At 38.8% G+C, this 25,127-nt stretch overlaps 2 protein-coding genes across 2 annotated transcripts in view; one reads left to right on the plus strand and one right to left on the minus strand.

Annotated features, from left to right (window-relative positions):
• SELE (selectin E) overlaps positions 1 to 13,153 on the minus strand; it is a 41,530-nt gene extending 28,377 nt beyond the window's left edge. The window contains exon 1 of the mRNA XM_064370772.1: positions 12,970 to 13,153. Coding sequence (XP_064226842.1) covers positions 12,970 to 12,978 — 9 coding nt within the window. The 5' untranslated portion in view covers positions 12,979 to 13,153. The remainder of the gene's footprint in view (positions 1 to 12,969) is intronic.
• FIRRM (FIGNL1 interacting regulator of recombination and mitosis) overlaps positions 1 to 25,127 on the plus strand; it is a 158,587-nt gene that overhangs the window by 11,432 nt on the left and 122,028 nt on the right. The window lies entirely within an intron of this gene.

Here is a 25,127-nt window from a genome sequence, read left to right on the forward strand (position 1 = left end):
CCTTTCCTTTAACCTCATGAACAAACCTCTGCTAGCCTCTAATTTTCTTGTACAGCTTACTCACCTCTCTCAGCCTTCACAGAACTGAAAAATGTTGGATCTTGGATTACACTTTGGTTAAAGGAACGCTGTGGCTGGTTTGAATTTGTGCAATACCATTTTTCCTTTCCTTCAAGAATTTTTCCTTTCCATTCACAATTTGCCTCACTGTCTGATACAAGAGGCCTAGATTATGGCCTATCTCAGTTTACAACATGCCTTTCTCACTAAGCTTAATCATTTTAGCTTTTTATTTAAAGTGAGATGTGTGATTGTTCCTTTCATTTGAACACTTAGAGGTCATTGCAGTGCTATTAATTGGCCTAATTTTAATATTATGGTGTCTCAGGGAATAAGGAGGCATGAGTAGAGGGAGGGAGATCACCACCAGTCAACAGTCAGAGCACATACAACACTTATCAATTAAGTTCACCATCTTTCATGGGCACAGGTCATGATGCTCCAAAACAATTTCAATAATAAAATCAAAGATCACTGATCACAGATCACCATAACAGATATAATGATAATGAAAAAGTTGAAATAATGTGAGAATTACCAAAATGTGACACAGAGACACAAAGTGAGCACATGTCATTTGAAAAATGGCACTGCTAGACTATCTTGAGGCAGGGTTGCCTCAAACCATAAATTAGTAAAAAAATTCACTTATCTACATAGTACAATAAAACAAGCTATACCTGTTTATATATTAAAGACCACCAGAACCCTAGAGAAAATAGTTCACTCCCTAGTTCAGAGATGTTCTAACCGACATACACTTGCCTTTCTTTGTGCTGGGTGCAGAATACAAATCCCTGTCTCAGCAAAATTGCAAAGTATCAAAGGTCATGTCCATCTGATACACAAAACTGAAAATATTAAGTCTTATAAGCCCAGAGGCCACTGTATATACAAGTGTTGCTATAAGCACTGGTTCTTCTACAAAGAAAATAGTCCTCTTGGTAGAAATACAAAAAATATATATATATATATATATTTTGCAAGAAAGAAGATTCAGTCTCTTACCTACATAACCAAAAATATGAGATGTCTTATCATTTTTACATCTGTCTTATAATCTTTGGCACTGGCTGAGACATTCATTTTCCTCTTTGTACATAGCCATGTAAAAGTTCAAGGTAAAAAAAACTTATTTTGAGATTTGTTTTGCTGAATGATGGGTCCCTAAAAAAAATTTGGCTTTGCTTTTGCAAAGTGCATCATTATATTGGGTGAATTTTTCATGCTAATTATTTTTAGAACTGTTGTTATGGGTTTAGGTGTTTTAAGAATATGGAGCATTCACTGGTTTCAGTGGTTGTTATAAAAAGAAAGACCGTGAAGGAAAGCCTTCTTGTCTTAGAGCACACTGATTACAAATAAGCAGCTTCTCTCAAAATGTGGTAAATATAAAAATTCCAAGGCAAATATAATAAACTTCTTGTCTGTGCTGTCTAGAAACTTAACAGGCCCAAAGAAAGTCCTGACAAGGCAAAAACAAAACAAACTATAAAAATTATGGAAACAGGGGATTGAAAAGGAAGGGTGTCCTGGAAAGCTTGACACTTGACTCTTTTGATGAGGCTGAGGGAAAACAGTTCATAGACTGCTGGTACGAATGTAAAATAGTGCCATCCCTATAGAAAGGAGTTTGGCAATATCTAGCAAGAGTGCACATGCATTTATTCTTTGACCTAGTAATCCCACTTCTAGGAATCAGTTGTGAAGATACACCCCAACAATAGAAATATATATACATAGGGTTATTAGTTATGGTATAATTTTTAATAGCAAAATATTAGAAACAACCTACATCAACAAATAGGAGATTACCGAATAAACTATGGTATATCTATACAATAAAGTGAGATACACTTATGTTATTAATATTTTCCAAAAATCCAGAGTATTTTTTATACTCTCTTTAGTATAAAAAAGGGCCATTTAGAGTTTCCAATGCATTATATTGACATAAATAGAAAACAGCATGGTTTCTTTGGAAAATGTCTAACTCAAAAGTGACTCATGTGTGTCACTCAGGTTCACATAGCCCTTTTGCCTAGTAATGTGGTATCATGTGGCAAGGCTATAAAAATGTTTACAATCTTTTCTTTAACAATATGACTCTTGAGAGTTTATTCTAAGGAAATAATTTAATAGAACAAAACACTATTAGCACAAAACATAGCAATTTGATTTGGGCAACCGAACACTGGAAACAACCTACATGTCCATTAGGGGAATCACTTACGAAGCAGACACTGAAATATTCATTGTGAAGATTATGAGAGCATAGAAGATAGTTATGAGACTAAATTTGAAAACCTGAACACAAAACTTACATATACTCCAACTGCAACTTATAAAAAATATGTGCATATAAGGATAAAATGGTACACAAAAAATAGTGGCGTTAGATTGATAGAATTATGGCTCCTTTTGCTGTTTTAATTTTTTCCTTTTACATTTTGATACATTATTTCAACTTTAACTTTAAAATTCTAAAGAACTTGCCACTCATCTTTGCCACTTCATGGAAAAAAGAGATGTGTTTGATTATTCTGTTCCTTGTATAGTTTTGGCAATTTCCTCATGTGTAAAAAGGGAATACTATTAATAATTTCAGCCTCAATGAGACAATATAAAATTAAAGAATCTAGCCCAGTAACTGGCACATGGAACATAATTAATAAATCATTAGGGACTTTTTCTCTCACATCTAAATAGGGAGGGATCAGTGCTCCCCTAGAGGTCCACTGTAAAGGTGGCAGTGCCAATACCTAGGGGAGAAGATCTTGGGGGAGGATAATTACTGAGCATAAGATCATAAACCATGTGATCTTATGAGAACTCACTATCACAAGCAGACAGTGAGCTGAGAATTCAAGGGCAGAAAAGTAAGAAACAGCTTCTTGCTAACACCTTTCCACCCACGTTTCCCTGTTCTGCTGTACTCTGCTTATCCTTACATGGATGGAGGCAGAGGAAAGAGAACCAAGTTAGCTCTTAGTCATTCATGATGCTGTTTAATCTGCCTTCTATCTTTCTTATCAGTTCAAACTAGAATGTAGACCTGAATTTAAGTCCCCGTTCTGTCACTTATAAAGTGACCCTGGACAAAACACTTGTGTACTCTGAAACTCAGAGAACATTCTTCATTTGTAGAATGGGAAGATTAATCTGTATACCACTTGGGTCGCAAGTCTTTTATATACTTTATAAACCAAACATGTGCGAGCTGCTAGTATCATTATGTTGGTAAAGTTATTCTGAGATATGATAACAGAACTGTTTCATCTAATGTCCAGGTTTAGAGAGTGTGAAATTAAAAGGCTTTATCTTCAAATATGACTTAAATCCTATTTTTCTCATCACTTTCCTCCACAAACAAACTCTTAGGAGATGACAACTTTTACATAGTTAAACGTAAGCTTTGTATAGTCTATGACATCCACAGGCTTAAATTATATATTCAAAAACTGCTTATATTCTTGTTGTGTACATCTAAATTGAAGAAACTTATTGAGGGATGGAAGAATACACATTTTTCATCAAATACTGCATGTGTTACAGAATTTTCCTAGGCAACAGACAGTCTCCAGGCATTTATTGGCTACTAACAGTACTAAGACATAGATGAATGAGGAAATCAAAATGGAGATCTTGCAAGTTTTGTGATAATGGGTGAATGGTTCAAGTGAAGAGATAAGTTGTGAAATATTAGTATGAGTAAAGATTATTTACAATGAAAGAAATTTTGTCAATAACTATGAGAATTTTACCGTTGACCCAGCAATTCCATTTCTTTCTTCAGAAATACCCATGTAGGTATACATACAAAAAGTTATTCATTACAGTATTGTTTTTCATAACAAAAATTTTAAAAATCAGAAACTATCTAAACTATGGTACATCTAGGTCATAGAAATAAACCACCTAAAATGTTAATATAAGCATATGTTTTTATTAACTTGGCTTCTGTTATCTAATATCCACCATATTATTAAATACAATATCCACAACTGCATTTATAAAAAGAAAATATTATTTATTAGTAAACAATGTTGTAGTAAAATAGTGCTGGGCTTTAGAGCCAGATAATCAAGGTTAGAATCCCAGATTCTAACTTATTAACTGATGTATTACTCCTTTCTCATTCTGCTAATCAAGGCATAACCAAGACTGGGAGACGGGGTAATGTATAAAAAAAGAGGTTTAATTGAATCACAGTTCAGCATGGCTGGGGAGGTCTTAGGAAACTTAGAAGCATGGTGGCAGCAAGGAGAAGTTCCAAGCAAAGAGGGAAAAGCCTCTTATAAAACCATATGATCTCATGAGAACTCACTATCACAAGAACAGCATGAGGTTAAGCACCCTCATGTTTAAATTACCTCCCACCAGGCCCTCCATAACACATGAGGATCTTGAAAACTGAAATTCAGCTGGGCATGGTGGCTCACGCCTGTAATCCCAACACTTTGGGAGTCTGAGGTGGGTGGATCACAAGGTCAAGAAATCGAGTCCATCCTGACCAACATGGTGAAACCCCATCTCTACTAAAAATAGAAAAATTAGCTTGGCATGGTGGTGCACGCCTGTAGTCCCACCTAATCAGGAGGCTGAGGTAGGAGAATCACTTGAACCCAGGAGGTGGAGGTTGCAGTGAGCCAAGATCACATTCCAGCCTGGCAACAGAGTAAGACTTCATCACAAAAAAAAAACCCTACAATTAAAGATGAGATTTGGGTAGGGACACAGTCAAACCATATCATTCCACTCCTGACCCCTCCCAAATCTCATCTTCTCACATTTCAAAACACAATCATGCCCTTCCAACTGTCCCCCAACATCTTAACTCATCCCAGTATTAAATCAAAAATCCAAGTTCAAAGTCTAATCTTTTGACAAGGCAAGTCCCTTCCACCTATGAGCCTGTAAAATCAAAAGCAAGTTAGTTACTTCCTAGATACAATGGGGTGCAGGCATTGGGTAATATAACTGTTCCAAATGGGACAAATAGCTAAAACAAAGGGGCTACAGTCCAAAATCCAATAGGGCAGTCATTAACCTAAAAGTGCCAAAATGATCTCTTTTGACTGCATGTCTCACATAGGTCATGCTAATGCAAGAGGCCTTGGGCAGCTCTGACCCTGTGGCTTTGCAGGGTACAGCCTGCCTCCCAACTGCTTTTTCACAGGCTGGCAATGAGTGTCTGTGGCTTTTCCTGGAGTATTGTACAAGCTGTTCGTGGATTTACCATTCTGGGGTCTGGAGGATGGTAGCCTTCTTCTTATAGCTCCACCAGGCAGTGCCCCAGTAGAGACTCTGTGTAGAGGCTCTGTCCCCACATTTCCCTTCTGCACTGCCCTAGCAGAGGTTCTCCATGAAGGTTCTGCCCCTGCAGCAAACTTCTGCCTGGATATCCAGGTTTTTCCATACATCCTCTGAAATATAAGCAGCAGAGGTTGCCAAACCTCAATTCTTGACTCCCATGCACCTACAGGCTCAATACCACGTGTAAGCCACAAAGGCTTGGTCAGGGCTTGAACCCTCTGAAGCAATGGTCTGAGCTGTACATTGACCCCTTTTAGCTATGGCTGGAGCTGTGTGATCTGGGGCACAGGGCACCGTGACCCAAGGCTGCATAAAGCAGGAGGTTCCTGGGCCTGGCCCAGGAAACCATTTCTCCATCTTGGGCCTGCAGGCCTGTAATGGGAAACATGGCCAGGAAGGTCTCTGACGTGCCCTGGAGACATTTTCCCATTGTCTTGGTAATTAACATTCATCTCCTCCTGCGGTACCAACTTACTTATGCAAATTTCTGTCACTGGCTTGAATTTCTCCCCAGAAAATGGGATTTTCTTTTATGTTGCATCATCATTCTACAAATTTTCAAACTTTTATGCTGTCCTTTCTATTGAAAACTTTGCAACTTACAAATTCCTTCCCCTAGATATCCCAAATCATCTCTCTCAAGTTCTAAGTTCCACAGATGTCTAGGGCAGGGGCAAAATGCCACCAGTCTCTTTGCATAGCAAGAATGACCTTTACTGCAATTCCCAACAAGTTCCTCATCTCCTTAGGAGACCATCTCAGCCTGGACTTGATTGTCCATGTCACTATCAGCATTTCGCTCAAAGCCATTCAACAAGTCCCTAGGAAGTTTCAAACTTTCCCACATTTTCCTGTCTTCTTGTGAGCCCTCCAAATGGTTCCAACCTCTGTCTGTTACCCAGTTCCAAAGTCAATTCCACATTTTTGGGTATCTTTACATCAGTACCCCACTCTCTGCAGTACCAATTTACTCTATTATTTTGTTCTCATGCTTCTAATAAAGACATACCCGAGACTGGGTAATTTGTAAAGAACTGAGGTTTAATTGACTCATGGTTAGCATAGCTGGGAGGCCTCAGGAAACTTACAAACATGATGGGAGCAAGGAGAAGTTCCAAGCAAAGAGGGAAAAGCCCCTTATAAAACCATCAGATCTCATGAGAACTCAATAGCTATCATAAAAACAGCATGAGGGTAACCAAGCCCATGATTAAATTATTTCCCACAGCCCCTGCCCCCAGGACAGGTGGGGATTATGTGAACTACAATTCAAGGTGAGATTTGGGTGGGGACACAGCCGTACCATACCAGCTAGGTAGCCTTAAGAGAGTCACCTAATCTCCACAAATAAAAGGTTTCCCATTTGTACAACCAAAATAATGACACACTTTTATGGGATTTCTGTGAGGACAAACAATAACTAACATAGCCTTGCATAGTGACTGGCACAAAATAGCTACTCAAAAAATTATAGAAACAGCATTTTTAAAATGCTGTTTGCTAAGAGACTTTAACACTCTACTGTCAATATTAGACAGATCGATGAGACACAAAATTAACCAGGATATCCAGGACTTGAACTCAGATCTAGACCAACCAAACCTAATAGACATCTACAGAACTCTCCACCCCAAATCCACAGAATATACATTCTTCTCAGCACCACATCACACCTACTCTAAAATTGATCACATAATTGGAAGTAAATCACTCCTCAGCAAACACAAAAGAACAGAAATCATGATAGTCTCTCAGACCACAATACAATCAAATTAGAACTCAGGATTGAGAAACTGGCCTGGCGCGGTGGCTCGTGCCTGTAATCCCAGCACTTTGGGAGGCCAAGGCAGGTGGATCACGAGGTCAAGAGATCGAGACCATCCTGGTCAACATGGTGAAACCCTGTCTCTACTAAAAATACAAAAAATTAGCTGGGCACCGTGGCACGTGCCTGTAATCCTAGCTACTCAGGAGGCTGAGGCAGGAGAATTGCCTGAATCCAGGAGGCGGAGGTTGCGGTGAGTCGAGATCGCGCCATTGCACTCCAGCCTGGGTAACAAGAGCGAAACTCCGTCTCAAAAAAAAAAAAAAAAGAAAGAAACTAACTCAGAACCATACAACTTCATGAAAACTGAACAACTGGCTCTTGAATTTTGACTAGATAAACAATGAAATGAAGGCAGAAATTAAAACAGCATTTTAAAAATTATAGAAACAGTATTTTATTTTTTAGACCAGTTTTATGTACAAAGCAAAATTGAACAGAATGTACAGAGAGTTACCATATACCACTCCCTACTCCCACACACAGATAGCCTCCCCCAGTATTGGCATCCTGCCCCAGAGTGGTATGTTTATTATAACTGATGAATCTACAATGATGTGTCATTGTCATCCAAAATCCATAGTTTATATTAGGGATGTCTTTTGGTGTTGTAGCTTCTATGGCTTTTGACAAATATATACTGACATGTATTCACTGTTATAGTATCATAAAGAATAGTTTCACTACCCTAAAAATCCTTGGTGTTCTGCCTGTTCATCACTCCTTCCCCATTAATCCCTGACAACTAGTATTAATTTTCCTATCTCTGTTGTTTTGCCTTTTCCTGAATGTCATGTAGTTTCAATATACAGTATGTAGGATTTTCAAACTGGTTTCTTTCACTTAGTAATGTGCATTTAATGTTCTTCTAAGTCTTTTCAAGGCTTCATAGCTCAATATTTATAGCATTGAATAATATTCCATTGTCTAGATATACCACAGTTTATTTGTTCATTCACCTATCAAAGAACACCTTGGTTGCTTCCAAGAGTGGGCAATCATGAGTAAAGCTGCTATAAACATCTATGTGCATGTTTTTGTGTGAAAGAATATTTTCAGCTTCTTTGGCTACATTCCTAGGTGTGCAATTGCTGGATTTTATGGTAAGAGTATGTTTAGTGTTGTAAGAAAGTGGATGTACTGTTTTGCATTCTCACCAGCAATGAAAGAGTTCCTGTTGCTCCACGTATTCACCAGCATTTGGTGTCGTCAGTGTTTTCAGCAATAGCATTTTGATCTAACTTTTCCTAGGTATTCTTTTTGAAGGAAATAATATGACAGATAATGGAGAAAGGATATACAAGGACAGTTCTGTCCTTTATTTGTAGTTCATCATTTAACGAAGGACTTTGTCCACACTTGGTATTTTTAACTCTGATCCTCCTGCCACACGAACTCTGACAATCTCCCAAATCCCTGTTGCTGGCACATTTAAAGCCCAGCTCACACTGGTTTTGCCTTATCAGGCTCCCTGTGGTATGAAGCATAACTTTTTTTTTTTTTAGATGGAGTCTGTCACTCTGTCACCCAGGCTGGTGCGGTGGTGCAATCTTGGCTCACTGCAACCTCCACCTTTCAGGTTCAAGCAATTCTCCCACCTCATCCTCCCAAGTTGCTGGAATTACAGGTGCCTGCCACCATGCCTAGCTACTTTTTGGATTTTTAGTAGAGATGGGGTTTTACCATGTTGGTCAGGCTGGTCTCACTCCTGACCTTGAGTGATCCACCCGCCTCGGCCTTCCAAAGTGCTGGAATAAAATGTTGCTCTGATTGTTATCTATTTGAAATGCCACACCTCTTGAGCTAAATTGCAAGCTTTTATAGAGCAGTAACCATATTTATGTTAACCATATATATTAGCATGATACCATGACACATGTCAAAAGCCCTTATATATTGTTATATGAATTGATTCTTTCTCAGTTAAGAGGACGGCTACAGCAGCACTTCGATACCATTAATTTTTCATTCTGTGCCCAGCCCCTAGCTGTGAAAAATGAAATGAATCCTATGTTATCATTTCCCTCCCAGGCCTTTTCTCCATGTGGACATTGGGTGGCTCAAGAGAAAATTCAGTCAATTTGTTCAATGCACAAACTCTTTATCACCTCTCACTGTTTTCAAGTGAGATAGAACAGAACATCCATCCAGTGTCTTACAAATTGTCTTGTTTATAGCAGGCACTCAATAAATGTTTGTTGAATACATGCATGCATGAATACTATTTCCATATATAATATGGTAGACAGATCATGGATACCCAAAGATGCTCAAATGCTGATCCCCAGAACTTGTGAATATGTTACATTTCACATCAAAAGGGACTTTGCTAATGTGATTAAGAATTCAGATGTTTAGATTGTAAGATTTATCCTGAATTAACCACATGGGCCAGTCTAATCACATGAGACCTTGAAAACCGCAAACCTTTCCCAGCTAGGTTACAGAGAGATTCAACAGAGTAAAAAGAAAAGAGATAAAAATCATGAAAATGACCCTGCCCACTGTTGCTGGCTTCAAATATAGAGGAACTAGGCCACAAAACAAGGAGTATGGGTGGCCTTAAGAAATAGAAAAAAAGCCCTCATCTGACCGCCAGCTAGAAAGCAGTCCTACAACCACAAGGAATTGAATACTGCCAACCATTCAAATGAGCAAAGTAATAGATTCTCCCCTAGAACCTCCAGAAAGGAACACAGCTCTGCGATGCTTTGATTTTAGCCAGGTGAGACCTGTTTCAGACTTCTGACCTATGGAAATATAAGATAATAGATTTTTATTGTGTGCCTTTAAATTTGCAGTAGTTTATTACTTATGCAACGGAAAGCCAATCAGACAGAATATACAGAGAGAAAGAGAATTAGTTCTTTCCTGACCATTTTGCAGATATTTGGTCTCCACTGGACAAGTTTCACAGAAGATTAGCTGGATCTCTAGCAAACCAGCATGTCCAGTGCTGCAGCCTCCCTTTATTAGGCCCAGCATATGTCAGCTGTGTGCATGGAAAAGTCAAAGATGGAAAGAAAAGATGGTTGAAAATGGGTGGCACTTCAAGTGAGGAAACAGGCGGGAGGAGATTGGCATCTCTTCTTCGTGTGTCTCAGGTGACTCTTGTGAGTTTTTTCCCTTGGAGGCTATTGATGACAATCACAGTAACCTGATGGAACCTGGATCATAGTGAAGGAAGTAAGTGTCCATTGCTTTGACTTCCAAGGACTCTAACGTCCTACAGCACTAGCTAAAGACAGCCAGTTGGAAAGGAGCTTAAATGGGGAATTTCCTGAACATATTCCCTATTGTTGGGAAGCCGGGTTGGCTTCCTCACCTACAGTTATGCCAAGAATAATGTATTAAGATATCCTAAGTCCCCAGGGACATGATATTAGCAATTCTTTAAATACAAACAACTTAATAAACATTTATACTAATAGCAAAATGGCCAATGGCTGATATTCCACTTGAAGTAGAATTGGCTATCCAATTGGAAGGAAAGACAGGAAGAAGTGGTCTCCAGGGAGCCAATAAAAGGATTGGCACCTGCCTCTGGATTGCCTATTTCCTTATATTACTTCTCAGTACTGGCAGGGCCTTTATTTCAGAATATAATTTCATGAGTATTATGTCGTGTCTCTGAGAATTTTATTGATAGATAATTTGTTCCTCTGAACAGAAAAACCTAGTTTGGGGTCTGGAGTCATTAAGCTGGCATACCTAGTTAAGTGTAGTCAGTGACAATAGTGCGTAATGGCCCTCAAATTCTATTGAATGACCAAAGTGCTGACCAGCAACAAGCACGCTCTAGCTTATCTCACAAAGAAATTGAAAATTTTCTTCAAAAATCCTAGTAGCTAAGATTTCTTAGTGACGAAGACACTAAGGCACAATTATAGTTAACTTGACCCTTAGATGACTTTTAGGGACTACTCTATAAAATATTACAACTAACAGTGGCTCCAAGCCAGCAGACTCTGCTATATAAGATTGATTGAGTGTCCACCCTGGTAAAATAAGTTGTTTTATAAATACATTAGAATTCATTTGCACTTTCTACACAGACCCAAGGCCAGCACTTTCCCCAGAATAGGTCTGTGTTTTGCAATCTGCTACTCCAAAGAGAGATTTGAGTTCACTTGGCAATTTAGGGCTGCTTATATGTGACAAGCTAGTCTGTTTCACTTCTCTATCTTTTAAGCAATTACTACACTTACTAACTCCAAAATGCCTGGTCTCAACTTGACAAAAATACCCCAAGTAGGGAAACCCTTATGTGAATATGTAAATAGTCACAATTGCTGGTTGATGATCTGTCTTCACCTCTTTTTGAGAAAAAGGGAGATCAAATGGACCAATCCAAATGATGAATTAAACGTAGGAATAGGTGTGAGAGAGAGAGAGAGGAATACATGGTGGCACTCAGTGTCCAGCTTAAATAGTAAGCACTTTCGTTAATAAAGACAGAAAATAAAGGAGAAATAAGTGGTGTCTAGGGGAAAATAATGAGCTCAGGTTTTAACAACCTGAGTTCCCGGATGTGAGACATCCATGTACATTGACCCAATAGGCAGTTGGAAGCAAATATTCCACAGCTTAGGAGAGAGGCATGACCAAAAGCTGGTGGGACTGTGAAAAGGTATGGGCATTCTGGAAAATTGTTTGGCAGTTTCTTAGAAGACTAAACATGTACTTACAATTCAGCAATTGTGCTCTTGAGCATTTGTCCCAGATAAATGAAAAAAAAAAGCATCTTTTTACACAAAAACCTATACATGAACATTCATAGAAGCATTATTCATAAAAGTCCAGAAGCCACTAAAATGTCTTCATTGGGTGAATGCTTAGGCAAGCTGTGGTGTATCCATACAATGGAATGCTACTTAGCAATAAAGAGAAAAGAACTATTGATACATGCAGTAACACAAGTGAATCTCAAAGGAATTAATGATGAGTGGGAAAAAAAGAGCCCATCTCAAAATGGTAAATATCGTACTATTTTATTTACTTAATATTTTAAAAATAGCAAAATCATAGGGATGGAGAACAGATTAGTGGGTGCTGTGTTTTGGGATGGGGCGTAAGGAAAGGGTAGGGTGTAAATATAAAGGGGTAGCACAAAAGAGCCTTGTGGTTGAAGGATTCTATATCTTGGTTGTGGTTGTGATTACGGGAAACTACATGTGATAAAATTGCACGGGCCTACACACACATATACACAAGAGCATAGAAAACGTGACATGTGAAGAACCTCTGCCCATTGTGCTAACATCCATACCCTAGTTTCAACATCAGACTGCAGTTATACAAAATATTACCATAGAGGGAAACTGGGTGAAGGGAACACAGAACATTTGGTGTATATTTTGAAATTTCCTGTGAATCTGTAATTATTTAAAAATAAAAAGTTTGAAAAATAATAGATATACTACATATCAAAAAGTTAATGTCATAAAGTTGATGAGTTTACTTAATGGATAGCTTTGTTAATATCTGCCATAAGACTACTGAAAATTGTAATCGTGTGAGTATAAGCTCAGAGAAATTCCCTCCCCCTTCCTAATTGAAATGAGCAAAAGAAATGAAACCAGAAAGGCAAGCAGCACTGAAAACAGGGAAGGGTTCTTCCCCATATCACGGTATCAGCAACTTTAAGATCTGTTCTTCCAGAAACACAGCCTCTTGGACTAGCTAAGAGGAAACTTTGGATAACAATGTGTTTTCATTCTCAAAGAGAAAAAATGGATAAATTAATTTTTGAGAAAAAAGAAACTCACCAACTTCATGCTGTGGCTTGCACCTTTAATCCCAGCTACCCACAAAACTGAGGTGAGAGGCTTACTTGAGCCCAGGAGTTCAAGGCTGCAATGAGCTATGATCGATTGTGCTATTATACTCCAACCTGGGGGAAGAGTTAAGAACAGAGCTGAGAGCAGAGAAGAAACAAACAAAGCTGACCAAGAATCCCCACTCCCCTCCTTTTACTGGAATAAGCTGAGACTGCTGGCAAACATGGCCTTTGCCCCAACCTGAACTATGACAAAAGTCATCAGATACTTTTCCACCAATCAACAGAAAGAAGTGGGGAGAAAACAATCCTAGTTCATAACTACAACAAGCAGATAAACAAAAGCCATAGTGAGGGTTGGAAAACATTGTGATATACCAAAGCCAGGCTCATTTAAAACTCAACCCAAATTCCAAACAAAATATATTGTTTAACACGTATTATTGCCAAAGGAGCTTGAGTGAGCTTTAGCACCAATCCCCACTCCAGCCCCTGCCCAAAAAATCACTCTCCACTCTTTTCCCATTCTTTGTTAGGCACACTTGCTGTTTTCTCAAAGCCAAAGCATAGAGAGGATTTAGAGGAACTAGAACTCTAATACACTGTTAGCAGGAATGTAAAATGAAGCATCTACTGTAGAAAACCATTTTATCAGTATCTAGAAAGTTAAACATGGACCCACCATGCAGCCCAGCCACTTTCCTCCTAAGTCTTTACACAAGAGAAATGAGAACGTGTCCATACACAGTTGTATCTAAAGGTGATGGTTAGTCTTGTATGTCAACCTGGTTAGGCTATAATACCCAGTTACTGAATCAAACAGCAATCTAGGTGCTTCTGTGAAGGTGCTTTGTCGATGTGGTTAACAGCTACAATCTGTTGACTTAAAGTAAAGGAGATTGCTCTTGATGGTGCAGGTAAGCTTCATCCAATCAATTGAAGGCCTTAAGAGCAAAAAGTAAGGTTTCCCAGAGAGAAGGAAATTCTGCCTCAAGACTGCAGTCTCAACTCCTGCCTGAGTTTCCAGTCAGCCAGCCTGCCTGAAGGTTTGCCAGGCCTTATAATGACATCATCTAATTTATTAAAGTAAGCCTCTTTATATATATATAGATACAGTGAATGGTTATAGCAGCCTTACTTGTAATAGCCACAAACTGGGAACAACCTGAATGTCCTTGAATAAGTGAATACATAAACAAATTGTACAATATCCAAAAGTGAAATACTACACAGCGATAAAAAGAAATAAACAAGGAATAAATGCATAACAAGGATGAACCTCAAAAAAATAAGACTGAATGAAAAAAGTCAGACTAAAGTAATGCGTACTGAATGATCCCAGTTATACTGAAATTCTAGAAAACGAGGACTAACCTATACAAAACAACTTTGCCTACCGATATGGGGGGGCAGGTATTGTACAGTATGTGAGAAAAGGCAACTGGATTATAAAGGGCATACAAGAAAATCTTCGAGGGTGGTGGATATGTCCATTATCTTGTTTGTGGCATGGCTTCATAGGTGTATACATACGTCAAAACGTCACATTGTACACTTACAAAATGATCAGTTGATTGTATATCTATTATACTTCAATAGAGAGGAAGGAAGAAAGTGGGGAAGGAAGAGAAAAGGAAACAAGGAAGGGAACGCCCTAATGTGAAGGATTCTGAAGTTTAGGTTTTAAAATGATAAAGGACTTTTGAGACTCTAGGCATATGATGAATAATAGGGTGAGGAGTCCATGAAGATCACCAGGAAGTCAGGTATGTTTATGCTTTTAAGTGAAGGATTAGTGACTTATCAACTCCCTAATGCTTTGCGTCTCTATGATTGGCTGCTGTCCTTCTCATCCCAATACTCCTTCCAAAGACCCTTGCTTAAGTGTAAGCCTTCCTTCCTTCCTCCTTCCAACACATCCTGTATTCCATGACAAAATAAGTTTTCCTTAAATAGAATATACAGCATATTATTTGTACAATTAAAAATTTTTGGCTGGGCATGGTGGCTATAATCCCAGCACTTTGGGAGGCCGAGGCGGGTGGATCACTTGAGTTCAGGAGTTCAAGACCAGCCTGGCCAACGTGGTAAAACTCTGTCTCCAATAAAAATACAGAAATTAGTTGGTTGTAGTGGCAGGTGCCTGTAATCCCAGCTACACGGGAGGCTACTCAGGAGGCAGGAAAATCGCTTGAACCTGGGAGGTGGAGGTTGCAATGAACCAAGATCGCAGCACTGCACTCTAGGTTGGGAGACAAAGCAAGACTCTGTCTCAAAAAAACATTTATTTTTAATGTTTCCTCCTTGCCTGTAGGAAAAGGCTCTGACTCTAAGGCCATGCTCCTACAAAGCCTCCCCTGGCTACTTCAGCACACAGAGATATTTACCTCCTCTGCAGTTCAGGACGTTCTTCTGACTGTATAAGTCTTACATATGATCTTGTGGGTTTTTTTTTTTTTAATTTTCTTCAATAACCTATTCATTCAACAAACTCAACAAATATTTATTAAATGCCAAGTTAGAAAAGGATTATTGATTTTATGTAGAGTATAGATATGTTTGAAATTTTATTTGGTAATCTGCAAGTAGAAAAATAATTATAATGTGATAAATTTGTGATAGAAGTATTAGTGCAGACCATGAGGAATGTAATTGAGTCTGGAAGTTCAGGAGAGATGCATAGAAGATCAAAGTGAACTTATCAATATGATCATATTTGCCTGGTGTTTTCCTCCTTGGTGTTTTCACTCAGTTGCTCGGGTCCAAACCTAGGAACCATTATTAATATACCTCTTTTTTGTACTCATATATGATCCATAAGCCAATCCTATTATAGACTCTACCCTCAAAGTGGATCTTAAATATGTGCCCCTTTTTTTTCCACAGCTACCATCCTAGTCTAAGCTACCATTATGTCTGGTCTTAGCTACTGAAATAACTTAGTTCATTGTTACCTCATTATCATTCATTCTCCAGAATTATCTTTTCTAACCATGCAAAGGTAAGTGGACTTCTGAAGCAACTGAAGAAAGGAATGCCTTTTATAGATGACAAGCCCCCCATTCTCAAGTGCCAGGATTTTGGCCAATTTAATTTAATCAGATGTCTGGCTTTCACCTAGAAACACAGTCACGAAACTTGGTGATTAGAGACCAATTCCCAAACATGAGTGTTTCTTAGGAAACACAGTGAAGATCTGAGAGGCCCAGGAGCAGAAGGGCGAGAACCCAAAAGCCGTTAATTTGCATAGGAAACACCTTGTTTAACCTAATCTTTTTATTTTTATTACTATATTAGTCACTGCAACTATTTTCTGATTGCTATGGTGATAGCTGGTTTAAAACAAGCCTTTGTTATGAATTGTCACAGCATTGTCTCAGTCAAAACCACCAACATTTTTATTGGTATTGACATTTATGGAAATATCCAATTCCAAGAAGACAAGAAGACCTCTGAACTTTCTAAATGAGGACTCCAGTCTTCCTGGTCTGATGGGAAGTAGCTTGGCAAGATTACCAACCACCACCACAGAGGGTGGACCCTAAGCTAAAACTTAAAAGGTAAGTAGAAATTATCCAGGCAAAGATGGATACAGAGAAGGAAGTTCATCCAGGGGAAAAGAACAATACATGCAAAAGTCCCGAAATGATAAAAAGTAATACTACGTACTCAAAGCCAAGCAGAGTTGAGAAGGGATCTGGTGGTGGAAAATAAGTCTAGAGAAAGCAGCAAGGATCGGCTTCTAAAACCTGTAAAGTATCTTGGGCCTTATCTTAAATGTAATGAGGAGCTGCTAAAGAATCTTTCATTTATTCACTCATTGAACAAATATTTTGAGCCTTTCTGTGCAGAACACCATTCTAAGCAGTAAAGATACAGCAGTGAATAGGACACAGAAAATCCCAGATCTCATAGAACTGACATTCCAGAGAGGTAGAGGTAGACAATAGATATGTAAACAAATCATTTAACAAGTTGATTTCATACAATGGTACCTACTGTGAAGAAAATGAAACAAAGCAATGGACAGTGAAAAGCTACTGGAAGGAAGCCCACTTACCTGTGCATGGTTAGAAAAGATAATTCTAGAGAATGAATGATAATGAGGTAACAATGAACTAAGTTATTTCAGTAGCTAAGACAAGACATAATGGTAGCTTAGACTAGGATGGTAGCTGTGGAAACAAAAAGGGGCACATATTGAAGATCCACTTTGAGGGTAGAGTCTATAATAGGATTGGCTTATGGATCATATATGAGTACAAAAAAGAGGTATATTAATAATGGTTCCTAGGTTTGGACCTGAGCAACTGAATGAATGGGTGCTGTGAATTGAGATAAAGAAGATTCAGAATCACAGGCTTCATTTTGCAAATTAATTTTGAGAGGCTTATTAGATATCCCAGTGGAGATTTCAGGTGAGCGGAGCTCATTGAAAGGTTAAGGGACAGGGTCAGGTGTGGTACATCAGGCCTGTGATCCCAGCACTTTGGGAGGCCAAGGCAGGCAGATCAGTTGAGCTTAGGAGTTCGAGACCAGCCTGGGCAACATAGCAAAACCCTGTCTCTGTAAAATATGCAAAATATTAGCTGGGCATGGTGGTGCACGCCTGTGGTCCAAGCTACTTGGGGGACTAAGATGGGAGGATCACTTGAGCATGGAAGGTGAAGGTTGCAGTGAGCCAAGATCTCATGACTGCAAAACAGCTTAGGTGACAGGGTGAGACCCTTTCTCAATAAATGAATAAGCAAGAAAGGTAGGAACAAGGAAATTAATCTGATCATTGACATATGCACAGTATTTAAGCCAAAGGAGTAGATGAGATACTCAAAGTAGGTGAAGGTAAAGAGGCGATGAAGGCCTAAGACTCCAGTGTACATTTAGATAGTTATTACAGGAATAGAAACTGGCAAAGTAGGTAACACTGAGCAGCCAATGAGATGGAGAGGAAAGCCAGGAGATGCAGCATCGTGGAAGGCAAGAGAAGAAGGGTGGCAAAGAGGCAGGCATTAACTTCTGGGCAAACGATAAAAGGACAGCAAAGTGACCATTGGATGGGCCAATATTTGGAAATATTGAGGCTTTTCTTGATGAGCACTTTGAGTAGGGTGGTGAGACAGAAGACCAAGTAGAGTCGACAGAGGAGTTAATGAAAAATGAGAACAGGTAACCTTCAAATACAGACAATTCTTGAGAGACTTTTCTGTGAAAGAAAACAGACACAGAGTCTTAGCATGTCTTGTCTTTCTATGGGAAATGTAAATAGTCTGAGATCAGGGCTAGAATCTTATTCTCCTTTTTGTACTACTACATTACCTTAGCATAGATCTAAGGTAATATAGCACACAGCTATGTAAGGTGCGCTTAAGTATGCTCTTATGTATGTTCTCAATTCTTATCACCTGAACGACTGGATGGATGGATAAATGGATGGATGGATGGATAGATGGATGGATGGATGGATGAGTAGAGGGATGGATGGATGTGGATGGATGGATAGATAGATGAATGGATGGATGGGTAGAGGGATGGATGGATGGATGGGTAGAGGGATGGATGGATGAAAGACTTCTGATTTGCCAAGAAGAGGATGCTGGTAGCAGAAATAAAACAACACTGGAAAAAGAAGAGTTTAGATTTTTATTCTATGATGTCAGTGACACAGGAAAGTAAGACATTAGAAGAGTCCCTAGATAATTGGATGTAATTGTTCACTTAGAATTTTCAAATGTGATCACTGATATTGGACATGTTTCTAGTGAAGCATTTTTGGTGTTTCACTGGTTTAAGTTAATAACCTTGTAAAATTGCTTTCCATTCAGGACAGAAAAACAGAAAACTTGAAGCTCCTATGAGAAAGTTTAAGGTTCTCTGGGGTTCTTAGGATTTACTGTTTCCAAAACTCTGTCGATAACAAGAAAATGGCCAGTATACTTCACTGGTCTAGACAATGGTGGAAAGACAATTCTCAGAGATTTGACCTAAGAAGACACTTTCCATAGGAATCAGACAATAGCTTTCAGTGACTAACATGGTAAGACACAGGGTGTTAGCTCTTTCCTCTCAAACTCATGGCTGTTGTACCTTACCTCTCGACCCCTTGTTCCTGAAATTGTTAAACTCATAAAATTACCAAGGACTAACCAGCCTCTGGGGAATTGATGTATAATTAGCAAACTCACAATGGACATATTTATAAGCCATAATGATAATTGACTAATAGGAAATACCCTGAACTGAAAATGAGAGCTCATCATCTGCAAATGAATTCCCTTGCCCAGGGCAACCACAGGGGAAAATGTTGTGCAAGCGAAATTAATCTTTGGAATCCTCCTTTTCCATTTTTGTGTCTTCCCTTTCCATAGGCACCAGAGATATCATGGTCCCTGGATCTCATCTCTACAGAAAAAAAAAGTGATTTTATAAACTGATTTATATTAGTGTCCAAATGTGATTGTATTTTCAAAGAGAGCCCAAGGGGAGAATGCTGTCTGGCCCAACAGCAGGCTCTCGACTGCATTTCAGACACTGTGGCCAAGGGCTGGGAAACAGGTATGATTAGTAGTTTTCTGAGTCCCCTGGAATTACTCCACTTATGTAGCCCCTTCCATCACAGGAAGCCTCCTTATTCTTACTTCCCAGTTTGTTCATTCACGGCACCAGCTTGTAGATTCAAAGTTGCTCAGTTACCTTTTATCTAATAATGTGCTACCTTCTTCTCTTAAAAAAGTACAAGGGGCAAATACTCATGGTATACTTTTAGGAGATTGTGGCTCTCTATTAACAGTATTTATTCAACAAACATTTATCGAGCATTTATACGTCCATCATGCTAGGGACTGGAACCTAGTAAGTGTACCACTTATTATTTGATTTAATCCTCACAACACCCCATGAGGTTGGTTTTATGATCTCCATTTTTCAGAAGAAAACATTGATATTCAGAACCAGTTAACTAACTGGTTCAAGGTCATGCAATTACTAAGATACAGAACCAAGAGTCAAAGACATGATTTTAAACTAAAGCTTTTTCTATTACTCTGCACTGCTTCCCTAGGTGAGATCTGAGGCATTCCAGGAAAGGGAAGGGTCATAAAACCAAGGGAAGATATGGTTAGGAAAAAAGGGAAATGTCCTAAATAAACAGCTTTCTATTTACCAGAAACCACTAGTTTAAAAATATAATGGGAAAAATCCTATTCACTTTAACAATGTAAAAACAAAAATAGAAGAAACGTAGGGATAAACGATGATTTTGTAGGATATGTGAAGAAACTGAAAGACGATGTTAATAATGGCATTAGGAAAAAAAACTTACATGTATGGGGAGATAGACCATATTACTGGATTATAATAGTTAATATTCTGGGTGTCCCAATTCTCACCAAATTAATGTATATATTTAATATAATGTCAAATGAAATACCTTAGAAGTTGTTTACAAATTGTCAGATAATTATGAAGTTTACCTGGGAAAAATAAGCATGTATGAATAGTGAATGGCACCCCACCACTCCCAAATAAAAGGTCTGAAAAGGACAGAGATCAAGGAGGGTCTTGCCTGCCAAATACAAAATTATACTATAAAGGTATATTGATGAAAATAACTTAATACTAGTGTAGCAATAGGCAGCAAAGCAATGAAACAGCATAGAAAGACCAGAACTATACTTAAATATGATGACAATTTAAGTTATGATAAACATGACACAATTCAAATCAGCAGAAATTGGCATAGATAGCGTTAAGACAAATAGCTAATCATTGGAGGGGAGGAAGGAAAGGAGGAAGATAAAATTAGGTTCTTGCCTTTATCTTATCTTAAATTAAATTCCAGATGAATTACATTTAAATTTTTTTAAAAAGAGAAACTTCAAAATACTTGAAGAAAATATAAATTGTTCATTATATAGTCTTTTGATAGGATTTTTTTTTTCAGAGACAGGGTCTTGCTCTATCACCTATCCTAGAGTACAATGGCATGATTATGGTTCACTGCAGCCTCAAACTCCTGGGCCTAAGTGATCCTCCCAGCTCAGCCCCTTAGTAGCAGGGACTACAGGCATGCTCCACCATATCCAACTTATTTTTTGTAAAGACAGGGGTCTTGCTTTGTTGCTCAGGCTTATTTTGAACCCTTGCCTTCAAGCACCTCAGCCTCCCAAAGTGCTGGGCTGATGGGACATTTTTTAACCTAGTGCCATGTTACCATAAATGAAAAGTTTGTGAAATAATGATTTTTCAAATTGATATATCAAGAATTTTTACAAAGTTAAAAAGCAAACACAAAAAATTGTAGCATTTATGACAAACCTATGTTTATATATAAATACAAAAAGAGCCTTTACAAAACAGTAAGAAAACAATGACTATTCCCAAGGGAAAAATAAACTGCTAAAAGCAATTCAAAACAAAAAAAAAATAAACTATTCATATATATGTGAAAAAGTTTAACCTTATCAAAGGCATAAACTCTCAAAGAAATAAATAACAAATAAGGAAATAGCCTTTTCCACAAATAACCAAAATCTGTAAGAATACTAAGCTGTGAATGTTTCAGGAAAAAAAAATTTATACATCAATGTTAGTCACGTAATTTATATAGATCAAAAGCTTTAAAAATATTTATAGGCGCTGGACAGATCAGCAATTCAGGAAGATGGCCAAATAGGAACAGCTCTGGAGTGCAGTTTGCAGTGAGAAGAACAGAGAGGGTGAGTGATCACTGCATTTCCAAATGAGTTTTTACTGCCCACAGTCCAGGAGATTCCCAGGCTGAAAAGTGCCACTAGTTTCCAGCATGACTGTTTTAATCTCTGCAAAAAAAACTTGCACAAATCCGGGCAGCCATTTCAACAGAAACCCTACAAGCCAGAAGAGAGTAGGGGCCGATATTCAACATCCTTAAAGAAAAGAACTTTCAACCTAAAATTTCATATCCAGCCAAACTAAACCTCATAAGCAAAGGAGAAATAAAATCCTTTACAAACAAGCAATTGCTCAGAGGTTTCGTCACCACCAGGCCTGCCTTACAAGAGCTCCTGAAAGAAGCACTAAACAAGGAAAGGAACAACGAGTACCAGCCAGTCCAAAAAGGTACCAAACGGTAAAGACCATTGAAACAATGAAGAAACTGCATCAACTAACGGGCAAAACAGCCAGCTAGCATCAAAATGGCAGGATCAAATTCACACATAACAACATTAACCTTAAATGTAAATGGGCTAAATGCCCCAGTCAAAAGACACAGACTGGCAAATTGGATAAAAAGTGAAAATCCATTGGTGTGCTATATTCAGGAAACCCATCTCAAGTGCAAGAACACACAAAGCCTCAAAATAAAGGGATGGAGGAAGATTTACCAAGAAAATGGAGAGCAAAAAAAAAGCAGGAGTTGCAATCCTTGTCTCTGATACAATAGACTTTAAAGCAACAAAGATCAAAAGAGACAAGTAAGGGCATTACATAATGGTAAAAGGATCAATACAACAAGAAGAGCTAACTATCCTACATGTATATGCACCCAATACAATAGCGCCCAGATACATAAAGCAAGTTCTTAATGACCTACAAAGAGACTTAGACTCCCACACAATAATAGTGGGAGACTTTAACACTCCACTATCAATATTAGACAGATCAACAAGACACAAAATTAACCAGGATATCCAGGACTTGAACTCAGATCTAGACAAACCAAACCTAATAGACATCTACAGAACTCTCCACCCCAAATCCACAGAATATACATTCTGCTCAGCACCACATCTCACCTACTCTAAAACTGACCACATAATTGGAAGTAAATCACTCCTCAGCAAATGCAAAAGAACGGACATCATAACAAACAGTGTCTCAGACCACAGTGCAATAAAATTGGAACTCAGGATTAAGAAACTCACTCAGAACCACACAACTTCATGGAAACTGAACACGTGGCTCTTGAATGTTGACTGGATACACAATGAAATGAAGGCAGAAATTAAGATGTTCTTTGAAACCAATGAGAACGAATACACAATGTACCTGAATCTGTGGGACACATTTAAAGCAGTGTCTTGAGGGAAATTTATAGCAATAAATGCCCACATGAGAAAAAAGGAAAGATCTAAAATTGACACCCTATCATCAAAATTGAAAGAGATGGAGGAGCAAGATCAAAAAAAAAAAAACTCAAAAGCCAGCAGAAGACAAGAAATAACTAAGATCAGAGCAGAACTGAAGGAGATGAGACACAAAAAAAAACCTTCAAAAAAATCAATAAATCCAGGATCTGTTTTTTTTGAAAAGATCAACAAAATAGGCCACTAGCCAGATTCATAAAAAAGACAGTGATCTCAGCTCACTGCAACCTCCACCTCCCGAGCTGAAGCAATTCTCTGCCTCAGCCTCTCGAGTAGCTGGGGTTACAGGTGTCCGCCACCACGCCTGGCTAATTTTTTTGTATTTTTAGCAGAGATGGGATTTCACCATCTTGGTCAGGTTGATCTTGAACTCCTGACCCTGTGATCCACCCACCTCAACCTCCCAAAGTGTTGGGATTACAGGTGTGAGCCACCGCGCAACCTAGAATTCTAACTTCAAGCAAGCCCTTCATTCCCGGCTGTCAGTCATACTACATATCCCAAATTCCATTCATGTGACTGCTCCATACCATTCCCTCTCTCTTCATACCTCTATCATCTCTTCCCCTACCCTCATTTTTAACTGATGACGTTGTTACCTATTTCTCTGAGAAAATAGAAGCCATCAGAAGAAGCTTCAACAAACTCCTACTGCCTTATCTACCCCTGTACCATATATTTAGAATTTCCTCTCATTACCCTGGATTTATTGCATATCTATGCTTCTATCTAAAGCTAACCCTTCCACTTCAGTTTTGAATACTATCAGCTCTTACCAACTCAAGGCCATTGCTCTAGCAATTCTCTCGTTCTCTTTCATTTTCTTCCATCCAGTCTTCTTTTTTTTTTTTCAGTTAATAGAGTAGCTCCTAAAGAAAAAAAAAGTCTTCTTTTTCTGCAGGATCAGTCCATCACCACACACACAGGCTGTGTTCTATGTTGTTCCCCAGTTTAAGAAATCATTCTCCAGGTTCCTCTTACCCTTCCAGTTGTCACTTCAGCTCTCTACTTTTTTTACTGATAAATTACTCGAACTGGCGTTATATGTAAAATTTCGATGCCGCAAAAGAAATAGCACTCAAATGTAAATTCTTGCAGCAAGGCAATTTACATCTATAGAAGGATGCATCTCATGGATGGAGCAATGGTGAGTGCACACCTGAACAGGAAGGGAAGAGGTTCTTATTCATGACACAGCCCCTACTGCTGTGTCATTCCCCTGTTGGCTAGTGTTAGACCACACAGTCTAAGCTAATTCCGATTGGTTATTTTAAAGAGAGCAGGGTATGAGCCAGAGTGGTGTGGTGAGCGGTTTATGGGGAAAACGGCTATGGAACAGGTAACTAAAGGTGACTCAGGTCAGAGCACGTGACCAGTGACTCAGGTCAAAGCAGGTGATGGGATGAGTCAGGATGGAGCAGGTGACCAGGATGAGTCAGGATGGAGCAGGGGACCAGGGGAACAGATGTGAACTACTGATTAGACCTGGTGGAAAACGTTTACTGAAACTACAAGTAAGTTAAACTTTAAAATGGAGGACAAAGAACTGAACATACTGACATACTGATTCTTTGAAAAGAAATTTAGAACTCATTGTATCCAACACTTGTTGCATGTGATTTCTGTCCCCAGGTCCCCTCCCTCATTTCTTTTGAACATAATCACTTATATCATTTATCATTGTCACTCCAATTGCTCAACAAAAACTGCCTTTTTTTTTTTTTTTTTTTTTTTGAGATGGAGTCTCACTCTGTTGCCTAGGCTGGAGTGCAGTGGCATGAACTCTGCTCACTGCAACCTCCACCTCACAGGTTCAAGGGATCCTCCTGCCTCAGCCTCCTGAATAGCTGGAATTATGTGAGTGCACCACCACACCTGGCAAATTGTTTTGGGTTTTGTTTTTGCTTTCTCAAGACAAAGTGTCACTCTGTTGCCCAGGCTAGACTGCAGCGGTGCAATCTTGGCTCACCGGAAACCTCCGCCTCCTGGGTTCAAGCGATTCTCCTGCCTCAGCCTCCCAAGT

Source organism: Aotus nancymaae, unplaced genomic scaffold (genome assembly GCF_030222135.1).
Source record: "Aotus nancymaae isolate 86718 unplaced genomic scaffold, 86718_ANA_hifiasm-v0.15.2.pri h1tg000108l, whole genome shotgun sequence".
Classification (NCBI taxonomy): domain Eukaryota; kingdom Metazoa; phylum Chordata; class Mammalia; order Primates; family Aotidae; genus Aotus; species Aotus nancymaae.